Raw genomic sequence first — 19,755 nt, forward strand, 5'->3', positions numbered from 1 at the left:
ATATGGCCCCTAGTTCTGGTCTCCCCTGCAAGTGGAAACATCTCTACGTCTACCCTATCAAACCCTTTCATGATCTTAAAAGGCCTCTATCAGGTCACCCCTCAGTCTGCTCTTTTCTAGAAAAAAAAGCCCCAGTCTGTTCAATCTTTCCTGACAGCTATAACCTCTCAGATAAGGTATCATTCTTGTGAATCTTTTTTGCACCTTCTCCAGTACCTCTATATTCTTTTTAGGAACTGAAATGCTAAGTTATAAGGATAGGGTGGTAGAATTGGAATATAGGATAGGAAAACGGTCATTACTTAACTACAGTAAGAAAAACAAATAAGGTACTGGGTCTCAGTTGCCTATTTTCAGGGCTGAAAAGCCCAAGTTTCTCCAGTCTTTTCTAATAACTTGGATTCTGGGGATCAGTCTTGTGGCTCTTCACTTGCACCATCTCCAGGGCCCAAGTCTCTCTCATCTTGATGACCATTGTGCTGAAGCTGTAATCTAGCCAGAGCATTGTACAGTTTAAGCATGACTTCCTCTGACCTGTACAATATTGTTAAACATTTCAAAAGGGAATTGGGAATATATACTTGAAAGGGTGATTGCAGGGCTATGGAGAAAGAGCAGGAGAGTGGGACTAATTGAATAGCTCTTTCAAAGAACGGACACAAACACAAACACTATCCCATCCCCATCCCCAGGACTCACCCCTCACTGCTCATCATGGGCTTCCGGTGACGTGAAGCCAGGTTAAACTGCCGATTCCTCACGTGACCCTAAGTGTGAAACCGGACGGACGGACGGGATTAAGGTACGGGTTACCCTCTTTATGGCCGAGAGAAGGGGAGGGAGGAATTCCCCAACATTGATGGAATGCGATAATAAGTGACTCTGACCCAACGATTTATTTATCAGCCGCCCGCGGTTCCGAAACAGCGAACCCCGCTTCCCCGCGCGCGCGATTAGACTGAGCTCTGGGGCTCGCGCCTCTTTCAAACCGCCACCCGCCGGTCTCTAACGGATCACGCACGCGCCCTTCGGGTTAACAAGGTGGAGCCGACCCAGCTTCGTCCTCCTGGCCGCCCAAAGGCAGAGGTTCGAAGTTCCATACCCCTACCCCCCCTACATCGTGGTTCGGCAAGCAGACGCAAAATGCAGAGAACACTATCATCCCATGCAGCCGAGGTCACCCAAAAATCAGGGAGGATAGTGCAGTTGACAGACAGTAAACACAAGGCTCTTGCATACTACAGCATCCATTATATCCTGAACGTCGTACGCTATTAGATTTAAAACCTCTCCCCCTGTTTCTACATCAGGAGCATACAAGACAAGGTATTATAGACTACAGCACTCAAAAAGCATACCCTTCCTTATCACCCAAAACTTGGGGGAAAACCCTACATTAGCTACCAGACAGCATTCATCCCTAGAGCATAGATTACCCTTTTCAGTAATAACTTGGAACTTTAGTTTAGTATCAAATTGTAATGATGAACATGACTGGCAAATACAGTCAGCAGGGCAATGGTGTTGTCAGGTAATTTATCACTGCTTTCCTCCATGTACAAATGTGGTAAACTGCCTTGCTACAAAGCAAGGTGGCTTCATTTGAACGGAAGTATTTCCTTAACTCAAAAGTGGCACTAGTGCCCATTCTCCACCTGCAGAAGTACAACAGGTGTCCACTAGATTCAGTTAACCTTAAATGGAGTCCCTGACCACTTCAGAGTAAGCACAATAAATGTTTTGTTCTTGGCACTTCTTGACTGTCTGCCTAGCAGTGGCATTCTATGTTAAGTGGTAAAAATATTCTATCGCTACCATATTGTCTCTCTTCATCCAGGCTATCAGATTTGCAGACTTTCTCAGCCTCTTGGTTTCATATTGTTTCCACTTATGAAGGAGAATAGAACTGCTTTCTGGAATGGGTGAAAGAGGGGACATGCTGTCTTATCCTAGCTTGCCTGACCTTGATGGCCTGGTTTTAACATAGCTAGTGTCAACTTGTGTGTATATCTTTGTTGTAAATATAATAGAAATGATAAATAGCTAAATCTTCCTAAATGGTTTGTTGCTGCTAATGTAGGCATTCATCTGAATGGCCTCTCTCTAGTAGTTTACTCATATATAACTGGGTAAAAGATGGTCCATGTTTAAGAGCAGCCCATCTTTAAAAAAAAATCCACAACCTGTACATATGATGAGGCCCAGCAATACGACAGGAGGTTGTACTCATGAGGTTGAATTTGATGCCTGAATTTGCTTGAACTCTTGGCAGGACCAAATTGCAGTCCTTTTAAAATTAATACTTTTTGTTTTGTTTAGCATTCTCAGATTTTCCATATTAAAATTGCAACCTTTTTATCAAAACCCTAGAAGTAGCTTTGAAATATGGTAATTTTTTATATGCTGGCCTTGGTTCCTTTTGGCCATATTAAAGAATTTAGTCATTAGCTGCTAACAGAAGTAATTAATTGATATGACCAATGTTTAAATTATTTCATCCTGGTGTTAACTGGCTAGGAAGAACAACAAAGAGATCTGAGTTATTGTGGCCCATTTTATTACACTGAAACTTTAGATGACTTCAAATCCTATCAATCCTACACGATGTGGTTGCCATACCTTAAAACACAAGATAAATTTGGACATCTCATGAACCTGTCTTTTGGGAGTGGATTTTATTTGCAGTTTCCATTTGGACACAGTAAATGGAAAACAATTCTGTTTTTCTGTGGATGTTGTGGGAGGGTGAGTTTTCTCTCTGTATGGAGGCGATCTAACAGTTAGAAGAAAGCTGCCCTACTCATTAACTTCATACTCCCAATGAAGAACTGATCAAATCCAACTTTACTTGATCTTTACAAGAGGAAAAATATGAATTGGGTATACTACATAATCAGCGCTGACAAGATCCACAAAAAGTTTGCAGTTGTGCTTCCATATTTGAAACTGGCCCATAGGAGAAAACATATGGGAAGGACTTAATTAACTGAATTAGAATTTTTGAAAATGTGTGACATCTGAATTTATTTATTTTTAAATTGCAGAATAAAACGATGATGGCTTTCAGTGCCTCTGGCCAGAACTTGGTTCCCATTTCTGATCTTCATCCAAACTCAGCACGTCCTGTAGGTGCAAATAGCGTAACAGGCTTGTAATATTTCAAAAGTCTATTCTGTTCAAAAAAGCTATTAGATGAAGTCAGATCTTAAATATTTGCTTAATGTGATTTATTTATCAGCTATGCAGATATTTGTCACTTTTTAGGTATTGCATTTTCTTTTTTAAGTTTGACCCAATTCTGTCCCCATTTATAGTCCTTTGCCTCCATTACAGGAGGGAGCTGTAGAATTTTACAGCTTTAGATGGCTTTTATTTGTGGATTGTTCATCAAGAACTGTGAACAGAAATGGAATAGATGAAATAAACTGCCATTTTTCTCCATGATGTGACACTCTTTGCCAGTCCCCCTCCCCCTCCCCTCCCCTCCCATAGTCCAGCTGGGACCTGTAGAAATAAATTTGCAGGTTGCAGTTTCAGCTTGTAGAAAACAATGAGTTACTTTTTTGCCTTATATTCCTATGTTTACATTTATAATGGCAACTGGCTTTGTATACTTACCTCCACTGGAAGGATGGTGTAATTACAGCATGATAAGTTTACACAGGCAGTTTCCATTATAAACGTGGATATAGGAATTTCTAATGGGAAAAGTTGACAGGAAATGCATGCAAACAATTTCACTTTGGGAAATTTGCGGAAAACTGGCAGATTCAGATCAGCGGCCCGTTATACACCCTGCCTAATTTTCCTTTCCGATGACTTGGATAGCCGATCCGCAAGCACCAGTTTTCCACCTGCACCCAAAGTGAAAATTACCCCCAAGATTTTTAGCGTATTATACAAATAAATCTGCTTCTATTCTAGCATTTAGGAGTGCAGATATACACCATCAGTCTAAGACTGGTAGCTGTAGAGTGTTATGTATAGCCAGCAAGACCAGAGTTATACTGTGGGTTGTGACTCACACTCTTTGCCAGGAGAGTGCTCTGTGCATCTGTATGAAGACGTATGGCCTCAACCCTGCTTCCTCAGCAGTTATTTTTAAATGTTTGGAGAGCGGGCAGCAATGCCTTCTTGCTCATAATATTAAAAAGACTCAATACTAAATTCATGAAGTATCCAGGAGACTCAATGGACCATGTTTCATAATGGTTTGGACTTATGTCCCGCCCGGTGTTAAAGCCAAACAATACAAGATGGCCTTCCAAAGTGGGGCTTAGCACTGCTTAGCTTTAGTGCACTCGGGAGTCAGATGAGAATCTGAATCAAGTTATGTTGTCAGTTGCTCACCCTAAACTGCCTTGCCTTGGCACGGAAGTGACCGTATAACTGCAGCCTGCAATTAATAAATTGGTGTCAGTAAACCCACTATTCCCCTTAACATAGTGCACCACTATTCCATATAGTGATTTAACTAACAATGTTCTAATCTCAAACACTTGCTATTTCTAGTATTATTTTCAATGTGTTGTTGTATGTATTTCAGAGTGTAGCTGGAGTAGTGATAGGAAAAATTGATGCTAAAGGATTTGCTGACCGAAAAAGTTGAGTATTCTCGTTACTACTTGTGTTCTTTTTTAAGAAGATTGTATATAATCACTTTTTGGTCAATGGACAACTTTATGGTATTTGTAGTAGAATTATGGATGCTAAGTTTAATAGGGATTCAATGTTATATGTACAAGTACCATCTATGATTCTGAAGCTGAGAATCTGTTCAGACTCCTGTGCCCAATTTTCTAGAGCCTGATACTGAATTCACTTACTGAGTGAAAGTGAAAAAATATTGCTGTGATGGTAATTTATTAAATACCATATCTTTCTTTGTAAATAACATATGATGTCCTTGTAAAATATAATGGCACAAAATGAATCTTAGCCCTGACCTTTATGTTTGTTAAACTGACAGGCTGTTTAATTTGGACAGCTTTGAACCTTTATATAGTATTTAATTGGAATGTCTGTTGATACATGACATATTGCTAGATCTAACATTGGTATCCTCATTATGTCTGCGTTTGGAATTTTTTTTTAAATCTTGCTTTTTTAATGATCCGCTTGTAATTTTAGTTTCAAAATAGCGCTGAATGCAGCAATTATGGAAGGTGGCTCCATTGGAGGTAAATAAGAATTCCCTTTGTGTATTTCAGGCAAAATTGATTCACATACACTCTCCCTTTTTGAATTATTGTTCAAGGGAAGGGTATGTATTGTGCTGCCCCCACTGTTTTCAGTTGACCGTTGGCCTGCTCTGGGGCTGGATTTGGTGGTGCTGGGCTTCTGGGGGTTTCTGTATTTCTCAATAAAGGGAGTTGGGGCCTGGCCGAGTGCTAATCTGACGACATCTCCTCATCCTCTTCCACTGTTACTGCTTGTCTATTTTCTCTTGTTTTTTATCCTCTAACAGACATGATGTCCCCTTTTCTCCAAATATTTATTCTTTCTTGCTCCCCTTGAAATTATATTGAACTATTTCCATAGTGCTGCTTCCATGATTTTCTGTCGTGCCCCAAACCATCCTACTAATATGGCTCTTCTTGACTTGGTCATTTTTGAGACTCATGCTACAACAGCTCTTGTTTTGTCAGCTTGGCTCAGTTGGTAGCACTCTATCCTCTGATTCAGATGGTGGTGGGTTCATCTTCCATTGCAGGACTCGAGCACATAATCTAGGGTGTCATTGCAGCGGAATACTGAGGGAGTGCTGCATTATCTGAGGTGCCATCCTTTGGATGAGATATTATACCTATCTGTCTATTCCAGCGTTTCAAGTGAACTTTAAAGATTCTATGACATGTGAAAAAGAGTAGGAAGTTTGCTCAACATGTCTTGGCAATGTTCAATGGACAATTAAACAACTAACTGGAGGAGGAGGCTCTGAAAACATCCCCATCCTCAATGATGGAGTCCAGCACGTGAGTGCAAAAGACAAGTATGAAGCGTTTGCAGACATCTTCAGCCAGAAATGCCGAGTGGATGATCCATCTCGGTCTCCACCCGATATCCCCACCATCACAGAAGCCAGTCTTCAGCCAATTCAATTCACTCCACGTGATATCAAGAAACGGCTGAGTGCACTGGATATAGCAAAGGCTATGGGCCCCGACAACATCCCGGCTGTAGTGCTGAAGACTTGTGCTCCAGAACTAGCTGTGCCTCTAGCCAAGCTGTTCCAGTACAGCTACAACACTTGCATCTACCCGACAATGTGGAAAATTGCCCAGGTATGACCTGTCCACAAAAAGCAGGACAAATCCAATCCGGCCAATTACCGCCCCATCAGTCTACTCTCAATCATCAGCAAAGTGATGGAAGGTGTCGTCGACAGCGCTATCAAGCGGCACTTACTCACCAATAACCTGCTCACCGATGCTCAGTTTGGGTTCCGCCAGGACCACTCGGCTCCAGACCTCATTGCAGCCTTGGTCCAAACATGGACAAAAGAGCTGAATTCCAGAGGTGAGGTGAGAGTGACTGCCCTTGACATCAAGGCAGCATTTGACTGAGTGTGGCACCAAGGAGCCCTAGTAAAATTGAAGTCAATGGGAATCAGGGGGAAAACTCTCCAGTGGCTGGAGTCATACCTAGCACAAAGGAAAATGGTAGCGGTTGTTGGAGGCCAATCATCTCAGCCCCAGAACATTCCTGCAGGAGTTCCTCAGGGCAGTGTCCTAGGCCCAACCATCTTCAGCTGCTTCATCAATGACCCTTCCCTCCATCATAAAGTCAGAAATGGGGATGTTCGCTGATGATTGTAGTGTTCAGTTCCATTCGCAACCCCGCAAATAATGAAGCAGTCCGAGCCCGCATGCAGCAAGACCTGGACAACTAGGCTTGGGCTGATAAGTGGCAAGTAACATTCGCTTCAGACAAGTGCCAGGCAATGACCATCTCCAGCGAGAGAGAGTCTAGCCACCTCCCCATGACATTCAACGGCCGAATCCCCCACCATCAACATCCTGGGGGTCACCATTGACCAGAAACTTAACTGGACTAGCCGTATAAATACTGTGGCTACAAGAGCAGGTCAGAGGCTGGGTATTCTGCGGCGAGTGACTCACCTCCTGACTCCCCAAAGCCTTTCCACCATCTACAAGGCACAAGTCAGGAGTGTGATGGAATACTCTCCACTTGCCTGGATGCTTGCAGCTCCAACAACACTCAAGAAGCTCGACATCATCCAGGACAAAGCAGCCTGCTTGATTGGCACCCCATCCACCACCCTAAACATTCACTCCCTTCACCACCGGCGCACTGTGGCTGCAGTGTGTACCATCCACAGGATGCACTGCAGCAACTCGCCAAGGCTTCTTCGACAGCACCTCCCAAACCCACGACCTCTACCACCTAGAAGGACAAGAGCAGCAGGCACATGGGAACAACACCACCTGCACGTTCCCCTCCAAGTCACACACCATCACGTCTTGGGAAATATATCGCCGTTCCTTCATCGTCGCTGGGTCAAAATCCTGGAACTCCCTTCCTAACAGCACTGTGGGAGAACCTTCACCACACGGACTGCAGCGGTTCAAGAACGCTGCTCACCACCACCTTCTGAAGGGCAATTAGGGATGGGCAATAAATGCAGGCCTCGCCAGCGACGCCCGCATCCCATGAACGAATAAAGAACATGTTTTTTATAACATTATTTGTCATTATTGTTGATTTGCTTAATCTTATTTTCGGTGTGTGATACAAATTGTATGTAAGTGTTCTATTATTGTTGATCTATTGTGTGCATGGTGATGCTGACCTGTTACTTCTATTTTTTTTTAGTTTTCTTTGCATTTTTGCCTGTGTTTTTCTCTCCTTGCATTTTGTAACTATTGCTATGTAATTGAAAATACCATGATAAGGTCCTAAAGTGGCCCTATTTCCAGAAATTTGTCTAAGATGTATCCGCCGACCCCATTCACTCTTTTAAAAAAAAATTTTTGGTGCAGTAGGTGCACAATGGGTTAATGCATTCTCTTCACCTTGAGATTTGAGTTCAAATCCAACACATAGTGATGTGTTCGCGGTCTCTTCTGCTTGCTATCTTTTTGATGTAGGCTACATGAAATGAGTAGCGGCAGTCTCAATCTATTTCCTTAGTGAGGACCCACAATGCAACACCAGCCATTATTTGGTATCAAATTGTGTGTACTCTCAAAGAAGCGATAAACATGATGGATGAGGAAAATGGAAAAGTTCACACTGGTAGAATAGGGGGTAATCTCCAGAGGTTGGGGTTAAGGCACCTTGTTAGAGCCGAGTAAAGGGAGCTTTGCTCATTATCTGGCTGTGCTATGCTTGATTTGGCAGTGCACGATAAATGCTTTTACATTTAAAAACTGCAGCCAACGCCAAATGCATTGTTCTCTCATCGTAGACTGCGTTAGTAATATAAATTTGCTGACATACCTTGTTCTGTTGGAAGCAGAGAAAATACTTTAATAATTAACACATAGAAATAGTTTCAATAGTTTCTTCAGAATTAGCCCATATAAAAATGGGCATTTTTTTCTGACTAATTACAACAATTCTCCCACTGATACAATTTATTTACATAAATGCAAGTACAGCATTCAGATTACAAAATACTACTCATTATTTTTCCAAGCAGTGCAATTGACTGCAAAAAATTCTACTAAAGCTCTTGGAATTAGAAGTATTTGTTTTAAAGTGGAGTTAGATCATTTGGTTGGCATTGAAAGACTCACTGATTTATTCATTAGAGTAATATGACATGTTTTCTGTCATTAATTTTCTCTGATGCCGTAGCACCCTTTTAGTGATCATTGACAATATGTTAAGTCCCTGTAAAAAAAAACCTCACAATTTGTTGCACTTCAGTGTTTCACCAGTGTCCTCACCAATCTGATATAAAGAACATGTGCTACTCTGAGTCCTGTGCACTGTAGCACCTTTGTTACAAACTGCTGTGACACTGAATGATATTAACTTAAAAGAGAAAATTTTTTTTAGGGGGAATTCAATTCAAAGCGCTTCCTACCCTATCTAAGTGAAAAGTGATTTAAATAATCTGCTCTTTCTTAAGAGACAATCTTATATTTATTTCTCTTTTTAATCCTTATGGATTTTCATCATTTTGAGTCCCCAATCTCTGCAAGCAGCTTTCCTACCTTTGTCAGCAATGTGTGCATCTACAGTGGTCATCTCGAGGCAGCATCTGGGCCAATTCAGAATGCAGATAGGGAAGCATTTGAAGTAGAAGAATAGATATTGCTTTACATAAAGGGAGTGTCATTCCCAGCCAGTCTTGTGCATCTCCTAGTGGCTATTTCAGAGAAGCGTTGGTGGAGGTCTGAGGGCAGGTCAGCCACCAACTCTCTTGGGTAACCATAGAATTTGAAGACAAATTAAGGAAGCTCAATTTCAAATAATATAATTTTAAAAAGTAATTAGCTACTGTAAATATTAGACAATATTTATAATAAATAAAAGTGCAAAAAACATCTTAAAACTATGTACAGTAGCGCAAATGTCATTATTTCAGTCCAGTTTCTAATCCATAAATCCACACCAGTATTACTTTATGATTTCAATAAAAATAAGTTGTGACAATTTTTATGGGAGCATCACTGTTGTAGCATTGAGCACTATATAATTGCATTTACAGATCAAAATTACTGAAGAACCAATTTACAACACATTAATTATTCTGTCATAGCTTTATAATATTCAGTGTTAGAAATTTACTGAAACTGTATGACTTTACACAAGGTGGAAAACAAGCATATTTTGATAAGTTATAACAAATGTAAAGCAATACAGAATTTTTTTCCCGGAGAGTTCATGTGAAGGAGATTAATACACCTCAGGTTCACAGTTACTGCTTTTGGTTTCTATCAGTTCCAGTATTTCAAGAAAATAATCTGTTTGACATCAGTTTAAGAAATCAAAAATACAATTTATTGTAGTTTATTAATATTTAGGTCATATTAGGTTATTTGTTTTCAAAAATAAAAACTACAAACAATACACAGCAGAACTTAGTTATAATACATTTCCCTCATCTTAATTGATGCTCTGTTACGATCATAGATAGACCTGTTGATTGTAAGCCTCACTCCTAATTTTTCCTTGACATGGATAGCCCATAGTCAGTAAAGGAGCTCATGCTTGGGTAATATCAACCTCTCTTCATAAATTTGCAAAAACAAGGCTTGACTATGGAACAAATATATAATTGTACTGGTGGATCACCCATGTATTTGCTCATGGTAAGTCTGAAGATCTGTTTAGTAATGATTGTGCATTACATGGTGTAATGCTCCTATGTATTATTCTTCTGCTAAGGTGGAGTTGATGTCCATTTAACGCCACAAGACATACTTGCTGTAATGAAGGGATGGGACAGAGTCGATAGAAACAGACTGTTTCTAGTATTTGAGGGGTCTAGATATAAAATAGCATGTACAAGATTTAGGACATACTGTGGAGAAACTTTTTTATACACAAGATTGTGAGGCTATAGAATGCACTACAGGAGTTAGTGATTGAAGCAGAGACCATTTCAGAACAGGGAAGATAGGTGGTTGAAGCAAAGGGGAATAAAGGGATATCGGGACAGGATGGGCACATGAGATTAATACTACTAATCCTGTGGAGGGTAAACTCCAACACGGACTGGTTGGGCTGAACTGTCTGCTTCCGTGTTGTAATTTCTATGTAATCAGGATAATTAAGCGTTGATGTGGAAGCTTTTCTCTAGATTGAAAGGTGCTTGTAAATCCCTGGCTCCAGAAGGTTAGAAGAAATCAGCAGCAAACAGTGACTTTTTTTTAATATACTTTTTAATAAAATTATGAAGCAGAAGTTTGCATTTGTGATTCAAGTGTGCATTAGATTTTTACTGATAATGTGTAGATATTTAATATTTTTATCGTAGAAGTACAAATACATTCCATTTGGTAACTTTTTGTTTACCTTCTTTAGATATTGGAACAGAGAGATATACTTTTACTTTCACAATTCGAGATGGTCCAAGTTACTTCATCAATGTAGTTTCCTGGGGGAGAGAAGAATACGTAAGAGGGCTGTCTAACAGTTTCAGAATTGGGGATTGTGGTATGTTTTAAGTAACTGATCTTTTATAAAAGAAATTTAAAAATCAGAAACATTTGATCGGTAGCGAATTTTCCAGGTGTATTCAGTGTCATACAGTTGTATTATTTTGGAGAAAAGGGACCTCATTCAAAATATTTCTGTTAAGTGATCCACATACATATTGACTTTTGACAAATTGTCACATCCCAAATTTTGCTTAAAAAACTGTCACACTCAACTTCTTTAACTTTTTGTTAGCTGGTTCTAAATGCGGATCGTTTTTAGCTTCTCAGATTCTCTGACTCTTACAGGATGCTCTTTCATATTTTGATGCTAAATAGAAATATTTTTTCTACAATATCTCCCCTCCATATTCCTCATGAAGAAAATTATTTATTCTGGGAAATAGTTCTATATGTATCAGCAGCCCTAAGATGTTTTACTCAAATATCCATTTTTCAGGGAAAAGATTTCAGAGGCCCTGCACCACCACGTATTGGGTGCTTATTAGAAAATCGTAGCAATACACCCGTGATTCTATGATGAGCTGCCCGCTGCATGTGGGTCTTGGAAAATTCTGTCAGCCAGATCAGTGACTATTGACAACTATACACACTTTCCCTAGGGTTTCTGGATATCAATCAAGAATCCAGTATTTTGCAAATTGCTATTTTTCACATATTTTAGGAGTTACGAGGAACGCTGGAAATGTTTTTAATAGACTCCTTGAGAAACAAATTCTGGTATTCATTCCATCAAATGTTGTCTTTGAATTGACTTTTTTTAACTTCATTTTACAGGATTATACTTTTTGTGGCTTCTGTTATCTTTTCCTTTTCGGATTACATCAATCAAATTAACTTTATGTTGGTGCAGCTTTCAAGAGCTTAGATTCAAACCAGAAGTAACTTGAGGCTCACTTTTCACTACGTGCACTATACAAGACCTATGTCAAGTCTCCTGGGCAGAAAAGATTGGCTTGGATGACTTAGGCTGTGGTTTTGCCTGCAGCCAGTTATCTTCTGTTGAGCAGGGATCAGCATCATTCCTGCTCCTGGATGCTGATCCCAGGAAAAAGAATTGTACAAAATAATTTAATTGATGCAGTGCACCACATGCAAGATGCAAACCAGCCAGACTTGTTTGATTTTCATTCTGTTTCCTTCAATTTTTGTAATAAGTTTTTTTTTGCTAAGCTTAAGTGAAGAAAATTCATATCCGAGACACCATATTAAGCGATTACTATCAGAGTATTTCCTAATTTTTTTCCTGTCAGGCTGGTTCTTTAAATGATCTGAGACATGGGGCATGATTTTGACCCCAAGACAGGAAGGAGGCGGGGGGGTCATCAAATTGCGGACTGGAAACGTGGAAGCACAGGTTTCCCAGACGTCCTTACGATTTTGACGTAAGGATGTCTTTTTTTTTGTCGGTTTGCCATCCGACTGACCGGCCTGATTGACAGGCTGGCCTCAGTCGGACGCAAGAGAGAGGACGTGTTCATGTAAGTCTTTAGGTAAGTCTTTGTATGGATTGGGGGGGGGGGGGCCACGGTTGGGGGGGGGTGATGTCGGGATCGGGGGTCCGCAATCGTTGAGGGGGGGTCAGAGATCGTTGTGGGGGGGTCACTGCAGGTAGGCTTGTTGGGCCTGGGGGATGTACTCCCGCTCCTCCAAGCCCACAAGCTGTGCCAGGAAGGCACATACCTGTTAGTTTTGGGCATTCTCGCCGTCTTTCACGTGGCATAAAAGAGAAGGCCTGAGAATCCCGCCCCCCAGGGGTTGAAATTGGAAACTCTGGAAAAATGGAGGTCCGGTGCCTCCTTGAAAGGTTTTAATCACCAACTGGACTCCTGGAAGCGGTTTGGTATCCCACCCCGGTGAAAACCGGAAGTGGGCAGGTCCGAAATGATTGCGATTTTGAATGCCCCCCCAACCCACCCATTTTTCCCTTTTAAAATCGTAGCCCATGAAATTAAATGGATTATGTTTCTCATTCATATATTAAAAAATTCTACCTTCAGAATCAAAAGGATACTCTCCTGTATAAAGAACCTACAATGCCAGCTCTTTTGGAGATACCGTTTAAAATCAGATCAATGGAAATATTAATTTTCTTATTAACATAAAGGTGTGGACAGAATATTAAGCATAATTTAGAGATATACTGGGTTAAATGTCTTGAATTGTTTTCAAAATATCACTGTTATGGGTAAGTCAAATATTTACCTTTTTTAAAAAGAACAATGCTCTCTTCACAGCTATTTTATACTTATTTTACCCCCTTTAGATTTCTCGGTTTTATTAACACAACTTGTTCCTTATGTCCAATAACCAATCTTGAGATTACCACTTGGATGCCTTCAAGCAACCTAGGTTGATTTGCTCCAGGATTTTTTTCCCTCTCATTTCTTTGGCACCTCCTCCCCAACTATATGTGATCTTATTGTGATACGAATTCTCAAAAATTTTAATTCTGTGTATTTACCGATAAAAGTATTTTTAATATCTTTTTTGTTAGTTGTAATTGAAAATCCACTAGTGCAGGCTAAAGATACAGAAAAGGAAGAAAGATTCAGCCCATCTACTTCAAGGTATGTTAAAAATCATATTTTCACTACACAATTATAATATTTATGCTGAGAAGCCATCTGGCATAATTAAAATTGGGAAGTGACTTAATGGATATAGTTCCTGGTTAAATATAGCTAAAATACCCATGTTACTTTATCCTCAGCATATACTTGGGGGGAGGGAGGGGGGAACTATAACAAGACCATAATTTTGATCCTATACTGAGATGTCCCTTCTTGATGTCACTCTTGCATATCAACTCCACAGTGCTGCTTGAAATGCAAATTTCATATTCAATAGATCAGATCTGCAGTAGTTCTTCATGGCATGTAAATTGAGATAATTCGAAGAGTGAAACTTTGAAAAATTAATTGGAGACCATTGAGAAGTGCAGGTCAAGAAAATCTGCTGATCATCACTGACCACCCTCCTGATGAATCGGTACTCCTCCATGTTGAACACCATTTGGAGAAACACTGAAAGAAGCAAGGTCACAGAATGTATTCTGGATGGGGGGGCTTAAATGTCCCCTACCAACAGTGGTTCAGTGTTACCACCACTGACTCAAGCTGGCCGAATCCTGAAGGACGTAGCTGCCAGAGTGGGCCTGCATCAGTTGGTGAGAGAATCATAATGAGAGAGTAATCTATGTGATCTCACACTGACTGACCTACCAGTTGCAGAAACGTCTGTCCATGTTAGTATTAGAACGAGTGACCACTACACCACTCTTGTGAAGATAAAGTCTTGTCTCTACAGTGAGGATACCCTTCATCGTGTAGTGTGGCACTAACATCATACTTAGTGGGACAGACTAAGAACAAATCTAGCAGTCCAAAACTGGGAAACTAAGAGCTGCTATGGGCTATCATTAACGGAATTGTATACCGATACAATCTGTAACCTCGTGGCACTGCACATTCCGCACTCCTCTATCACCATCAAGATGGACGACTAATCCTGGTTCAATGAGAAATGTAGAAAAACATGCCAGAAACAATACCAGGCATACCTTAGAATGAGGCATCAACCTAGTGGAACTACAATACAGGGCTAAACACCAAAAGCAGCATGCTATAGACTGAGCTAATTGATCCCACCACCAAACTATCCGATCAATTAATGGGAGGAGGCGCTATGACCATCTCCGTCGTCAATCATGGTGGAACCCAGCAAGTGCAAGCAAAAGATAAGGCTGAAGTACTTGCTAAAAATGCTGAGTGGACAGTCCTATTCTGACTCTGATATCAAGGTCCCCACCACTATAGATGCCACTGTTCAGCCAATTATGTTCACGATGCATGACATTAAGAAGTGGCTGAGTGCAATGGGCATAGTGAAGGCTGTAGTGCTGAAGATGTGTGTGCCAGAACTGTCCCCTTAGCCAAGCAAATCCATCATGGATAGTGCAGCTATGACACTGGCATCCAGCTTGGTAATGTGGAAAATTACCCAGGTATGTCCTATTCACAAATCTAACCTGGGCCAGTTGCCTCCATTATTAGCCTCTTACCAATTATCAGCAAAGTGGTGGAAGAAGTTAGCAATATTGCCATCAAGCGGCAGTCACTTACCAATAACCTGCTCGTCGATGATCAGTTCAGGTTTTGCCAGAACCACTCAACTCCCAATCTCATCATAACTTTGATCCAGTGGACAGGTGAGAGTAACTGTCCTTGACATCAAGACAGCATGCGACCGGGTATAGCACCAAGGAATCCTTACAAAACTGAGGTCAGTAGGAGCCATGGGGAAACCCTTCCAAAGGCTGAAGTCGTATTTAACAAACAGGAAGATGGTTATGGTTATCAGAGGTCAATCATCACAACTCCAGGACAACACTGTAGTAGCTCTTCAGGGCAGCATCCTCAGCCCACCCATCTTCAGCTTTTTCATCAATGGAAGGTCATTGACCATCATTCGGCTAGGAGTGGGGCTGTTTGCTGACCACAGTGTTCCGCTCCATTCAAAACACCTCCAATAATGAAGCAGCCCATGCCAGCTTATAGCAGGACTTGGTCAACACCCAGGCTTGGTCTACAAGTGGTAGGTAACATTTGTGCCACATAAATGCCAGGCAGTGACCAATAAGAAAAAGCCCAATCACCTCCTCTGACCTTCAACAGCACCACCCTTGTCGAATCTCCCACCATCAACATCTTGGGGGTCATCATTGACTACAGGTTTAACTAGACCTGTCATATCAATAGCAGAGCAGGACAGAGGCTGCCTGCTCTGTGATGAGTGGCTCACCTCGACCCCTTAGAACCTCCGCCATGTACAAGGCTTAAGTCAGGAGTCCAATGAAATACTTGCCACTCGCCTGGATGGTACAGCGACAATAACACTCAAGAAGCTCCAGGACAGAGAAGTGCACTTGATCAGACTTACTGTGACAAATTGTATGCATGAGGCTTACAGAGTGATAGAAATACAGAGAGAGATAAAGTGCAAGATGCATACAGAGGTTGAGAACGAGGGAGAAAAAAAACAAGTCATATATAGAAATAATAAAAGTGTGTGAGAGCTATACAGAAGCAGAGAAAAGAGGCACTTATTTCAGTTTTGTCCATGAACAATGTCATAGATCAAACAGTTCAATTTTATAATTATTCAAATATTACTGTTGACTTACATTTATTTTTTATGCATTGAATTTACAGAATTGCACTTTGGTGTGAAATTAGTTTAATAGCCGCTCAAGTGAAGTTTTTTCAAACGTAAATTTAGCTTTGTGCCAACGATGGGGTTGAAAAGATTTATAACAACTTAAAAAGATGGATAACGTACATTTTTTGGAACAAATAGGATCTATTTTAGAAATTGAAATATTTTAACAGAATAGTGATGTACATAATTACTCGAGCATTTTTTTCTGATTCATCCTGCTGATGAAACATTTGACATTAATACTGCTTGTTGTTTCATATTTAGTTACTACAGACTTTTGGTCAGTGAGAACTTTTCAACGGTCAGAATGTGCCATGATGTGGAGGTTGAAACCAGGCTTCTCTCCTTGTTGCATTTGCCTGTGAAGGACCCTCAGGATTATTATTCACTTGGAGATATTGTTCATAATGGGCAAAGCCTGAATGGAAACATTATCAACATACTGGCATCAGTCAGATCGGTGGGTTTTTAGTAACTAAAAATATAATGGATAGTATCTTCTATCAAAATATACACCAACACATAAATTCTGTATGAGTTTGTTAGAAGAAAAATTACTTCTATTTTTTATATTCCTTTTAAGTGTCTAAAACATTCTTCAATTAATGCTATATGTTGGCGCTGACAATTTTTTTGAGCTTTTTGTTTTAAAAAGAGGTGCTCGCCATCAGTATTTTTTTAACTTAGTAATTTCAAAAAATAGATTATTTTCAGCATTCTTTTTATTATATATTTCTGATGGTTTTTATTTTAGTTTGTGATTGCTGATGACATCTTCTGGGAATTGGCATAGAGGAGTTATTGAAACTGAAGGTGACATAAATTAATATGTGCAGCCAAATGCGAAGATTACAGAAAGATTCTGGGTAAATGATATCTATTGACATTTCAGCTCCCTCAAAAGCCAGAAACACTGGGGGTGAAATTGGATCTCGTTGCGTTTAATTTCCGGGCAGAAAACGGACGTGAAGAGGCCCAATTTGTGGAACCAACCTCCCGTGCCCAAACAACATTGGAAATGGGTCTGATGCCATATTGGTTTGGGTGCTGTCGAGCCGTCTCTGGCAACTGCCTAAAATAGGTGTTATACTCCTTGAATATGCTAATAAGGAGCCTAATGCTCGCTTTAGGATCCAAGCTGGAAATTGGTTTGCCCTGAACATGGCAGGTATCAGGCTTGCTGCGTTCAGGATTACCAGGTCTACATGCGGCCTAAGTAACAGTCCTTAAATGGACCGCTGGATGCTGCCACTAGAAGGGTACGGTTTGTAAAAAAAAATCTTACCTTAATGTGGAGCCAGGGGGAGTAGGAGTGCTCCTCCCGACCCACATTGCCGCTGCCAGCGACTACTTGCTCCCCTCCCGATTGGATGGTGGTGAGAAAGGCCCTCCCAGTGCGGTCCTTCCAACACGCACGGAACCTCAGCACCACCATGAGCTGCCCTCGAGGCTGTGGCGGGGAGGAGACTGTCGTCCACCTCCTGATGGGCTGCCCCTTTGCGCAGAGGGTATGGAGAGAGATGCGTTGGTATCTGTCCTGGTTCATCCCAAACAGTTCGGTAACACAGGACGCTGTGCTTTACGGGCTGAACCCCGGGTCGCACATCGAGACACATACCACCTGCGGCTGGAAGACCATCAACTCAGTGGAGGAGGCCCTTTGGTCCGCCCAAAACATGCTAGTCTTCCAGCTAAAGGAGCTGTCTACGACCAAGTGTTGCCAACTGGAATACCCCAAGGTCCAGGAGTACATGCTGTGGGACGCACTAAAGTGAGGTTCGACCTAGGCAAAGGCTCTATGGGAAAAGGCCACTGTGTACGGCCACCCCACCTTGCATTGTACACGTGAGTCGTAAGAAATACTGTGTTTGAATTGTAATAATGAGGTCGCCTTGGGTAAGATCTGTAGTGTTTTGGTTTGAATTGTACTGGTTTGGAATTGTGGTTGAACTGTGTACCTTTAAATTCTATGAAATAAAGTATATTTTGAAATTACAAAAGCCTCCTTTAGGACCTCGGCTGGCCTCCCAGCCTGCCGATCGTGCTCCCCCCGTGACCAGCAAGCTGTCTCTGGGGCCAGGACTGATGCCTGCAGCTCGCCAGTACTATCCTAATGAGGCCAGTGGACTAATTTGTCATGGTCCTGCTGCTGGCCTCATTAGGCGCATGCAGTATGCGCTGCACTGGGATCGTGCCCCAATTCTGGCTCGATCCATTTTCCAGGCTAATAACTTTTCCCAATCACTTCCCCTGATTATGCAATCAACACTACTTTAAACAAAAATATGTATAAAAAAGGATGTATGTTAATCATAATTCTTTTGACGGTTTAATTTTTTTAAAGCTACAGATGGTGAAACACCCACTTTTTTGATCAATTCACTGGAAGCTTATAAGATTCCTTAAAATCTTATCTATTTTTTACACAGTTTAGAATAATCATCTTTGTTCTACATTTTCAATGTCCTTCACAAACCATGGATCGGAGCCAGCAATTGGAAAGCTTGGGTTTCACTTTAAATTTTCACCAGGGTACTTCTAAATGTTCTCATGCCCCCTCAGCACTTTATAAGGGTTTACTCTCAAACTACAGTTTACTGTCTGTTTCTACTGTCACTGGAAGTAGTTGCTTACCATTATGCTAACACGCAAAGTAGCCAAATTAACAGTTTGAAATAATTATGTGTATTTGCGTTCAATTTGAAACAGCTGTAAAGTTTTCAAAATTTATTTTCAAGTAGTATACATTCAGCAATTTCATTCTTGAACTGTACAGATTACAAGCACTCTGAAAATATGACGATCATTGATATTTGCAGTCCCAAGATATAATTGCCTGGATTTTCCTTGGATTGGCAGGTTAGCGATGATGTGGGACCTCTGCCCCGTCCATTTGACTCTGCCGCAAACCTGCTGTTTTTTTTTCTGGTCCTTAATTAAGTATGTGGTGCAGGCTAGGAGCAATGACACCGTTCCTTATTGGATGGAGGGAATTAGCACCGCACCTAATTAAAGGGGGGCCTGTATTTTTGGAGAGGACAAGCAGTCTCAGTGGGGAGATGATATTTTCAACCGCAAAGAAGGCACCCAGATTCACGGATACATTTGTGGATGTTTTACTGGATGAAGTAAGGGATAGAAATGAATGACTGTTGGGAACTGAACGCTTGAAGAGGGAGGTAGCTGAAGCAGTTAGTGCAATATTCACCACCCCAAGAACTGCAGCAAAGTGCAGGAAGAGGTTCAGTGAACTCAAGGGTGACCAAGAGATGTCATGCCACTGTTCCCAATGCACATTACCTCTCTGTGTCATTATCTAGGTGTCAGGGAAACTGACTTATAAAAGGGGAACTTTTGGAAACAGGGTACATAGATCATTAAAATGTCATGAACAGGTACA

General features: G+C 41.1%; 1 protein-coding gene and 1 long non-coding RNA gene across 2 annotated transcripts in view; both read left to right on the forward strand.

Annotated features, from left to right (window-relative positions):
* The first annotated feature begins 760 nt into the window (after nt 1-760).
* The window catches only part of meiob (meiosis specific with OB-fold), a 42,315-nt gene continuing 23,320 nt past the window's right edge, over nt 761-19,755 (forward strand). Inside the window, exons 1-6 of the mRNA XM_068003652.1 lie at nt 761-802; nt 3,045-3,125; nt 4,547-4,604; nt 11,002-11,133; nt 13,633-13,705; nt 16,620-16,815. Coding sequence (XP_067859753.1) covers nt 3,054-3,125; nt 4,547-4,604; nt 11,002-11,133; nt 13,633-13,705; nt 16,620-16,815 — 531 coding nt within the window. The 5' untranslated portion in view covers nt 761-802; nt 3,045-3,053. The remainder of the gene's footprint in view (nt 803-3,044; nt 3,126-4,546; nt 4,605-11,001; nt 11,134-13,632; nt 13,706-16,619; nt 16,816-19,755) is intronic.
* Nucleotides 5,055-7,703, forward strand: LOC137340838 (uncharacterized). Its single transcript, XR_010966876.1, has 2 exons — nt 5,055-5,180; nt 5,714-7,703. It is a non-coding gene; the product is annotated as an uncharacterized lncRNA (long non-coding RNA).

Source organism: Heptranchias perlo, chromosome 22, assembly GCF_035084215.1.
Source record: "Heptranchias perlo isolate sHepPer1 chromosome 22, sHepPer1.hap1, whole genome shotgun sequence".
NCBI classification, from domain to species: domain Eukaryota; kingdom Metazoa; phylum Chordata; class Chondrichthyes; order Hexanchiformes; family Hexanchidae; genus Heptranchias; species Heptranchias perlo.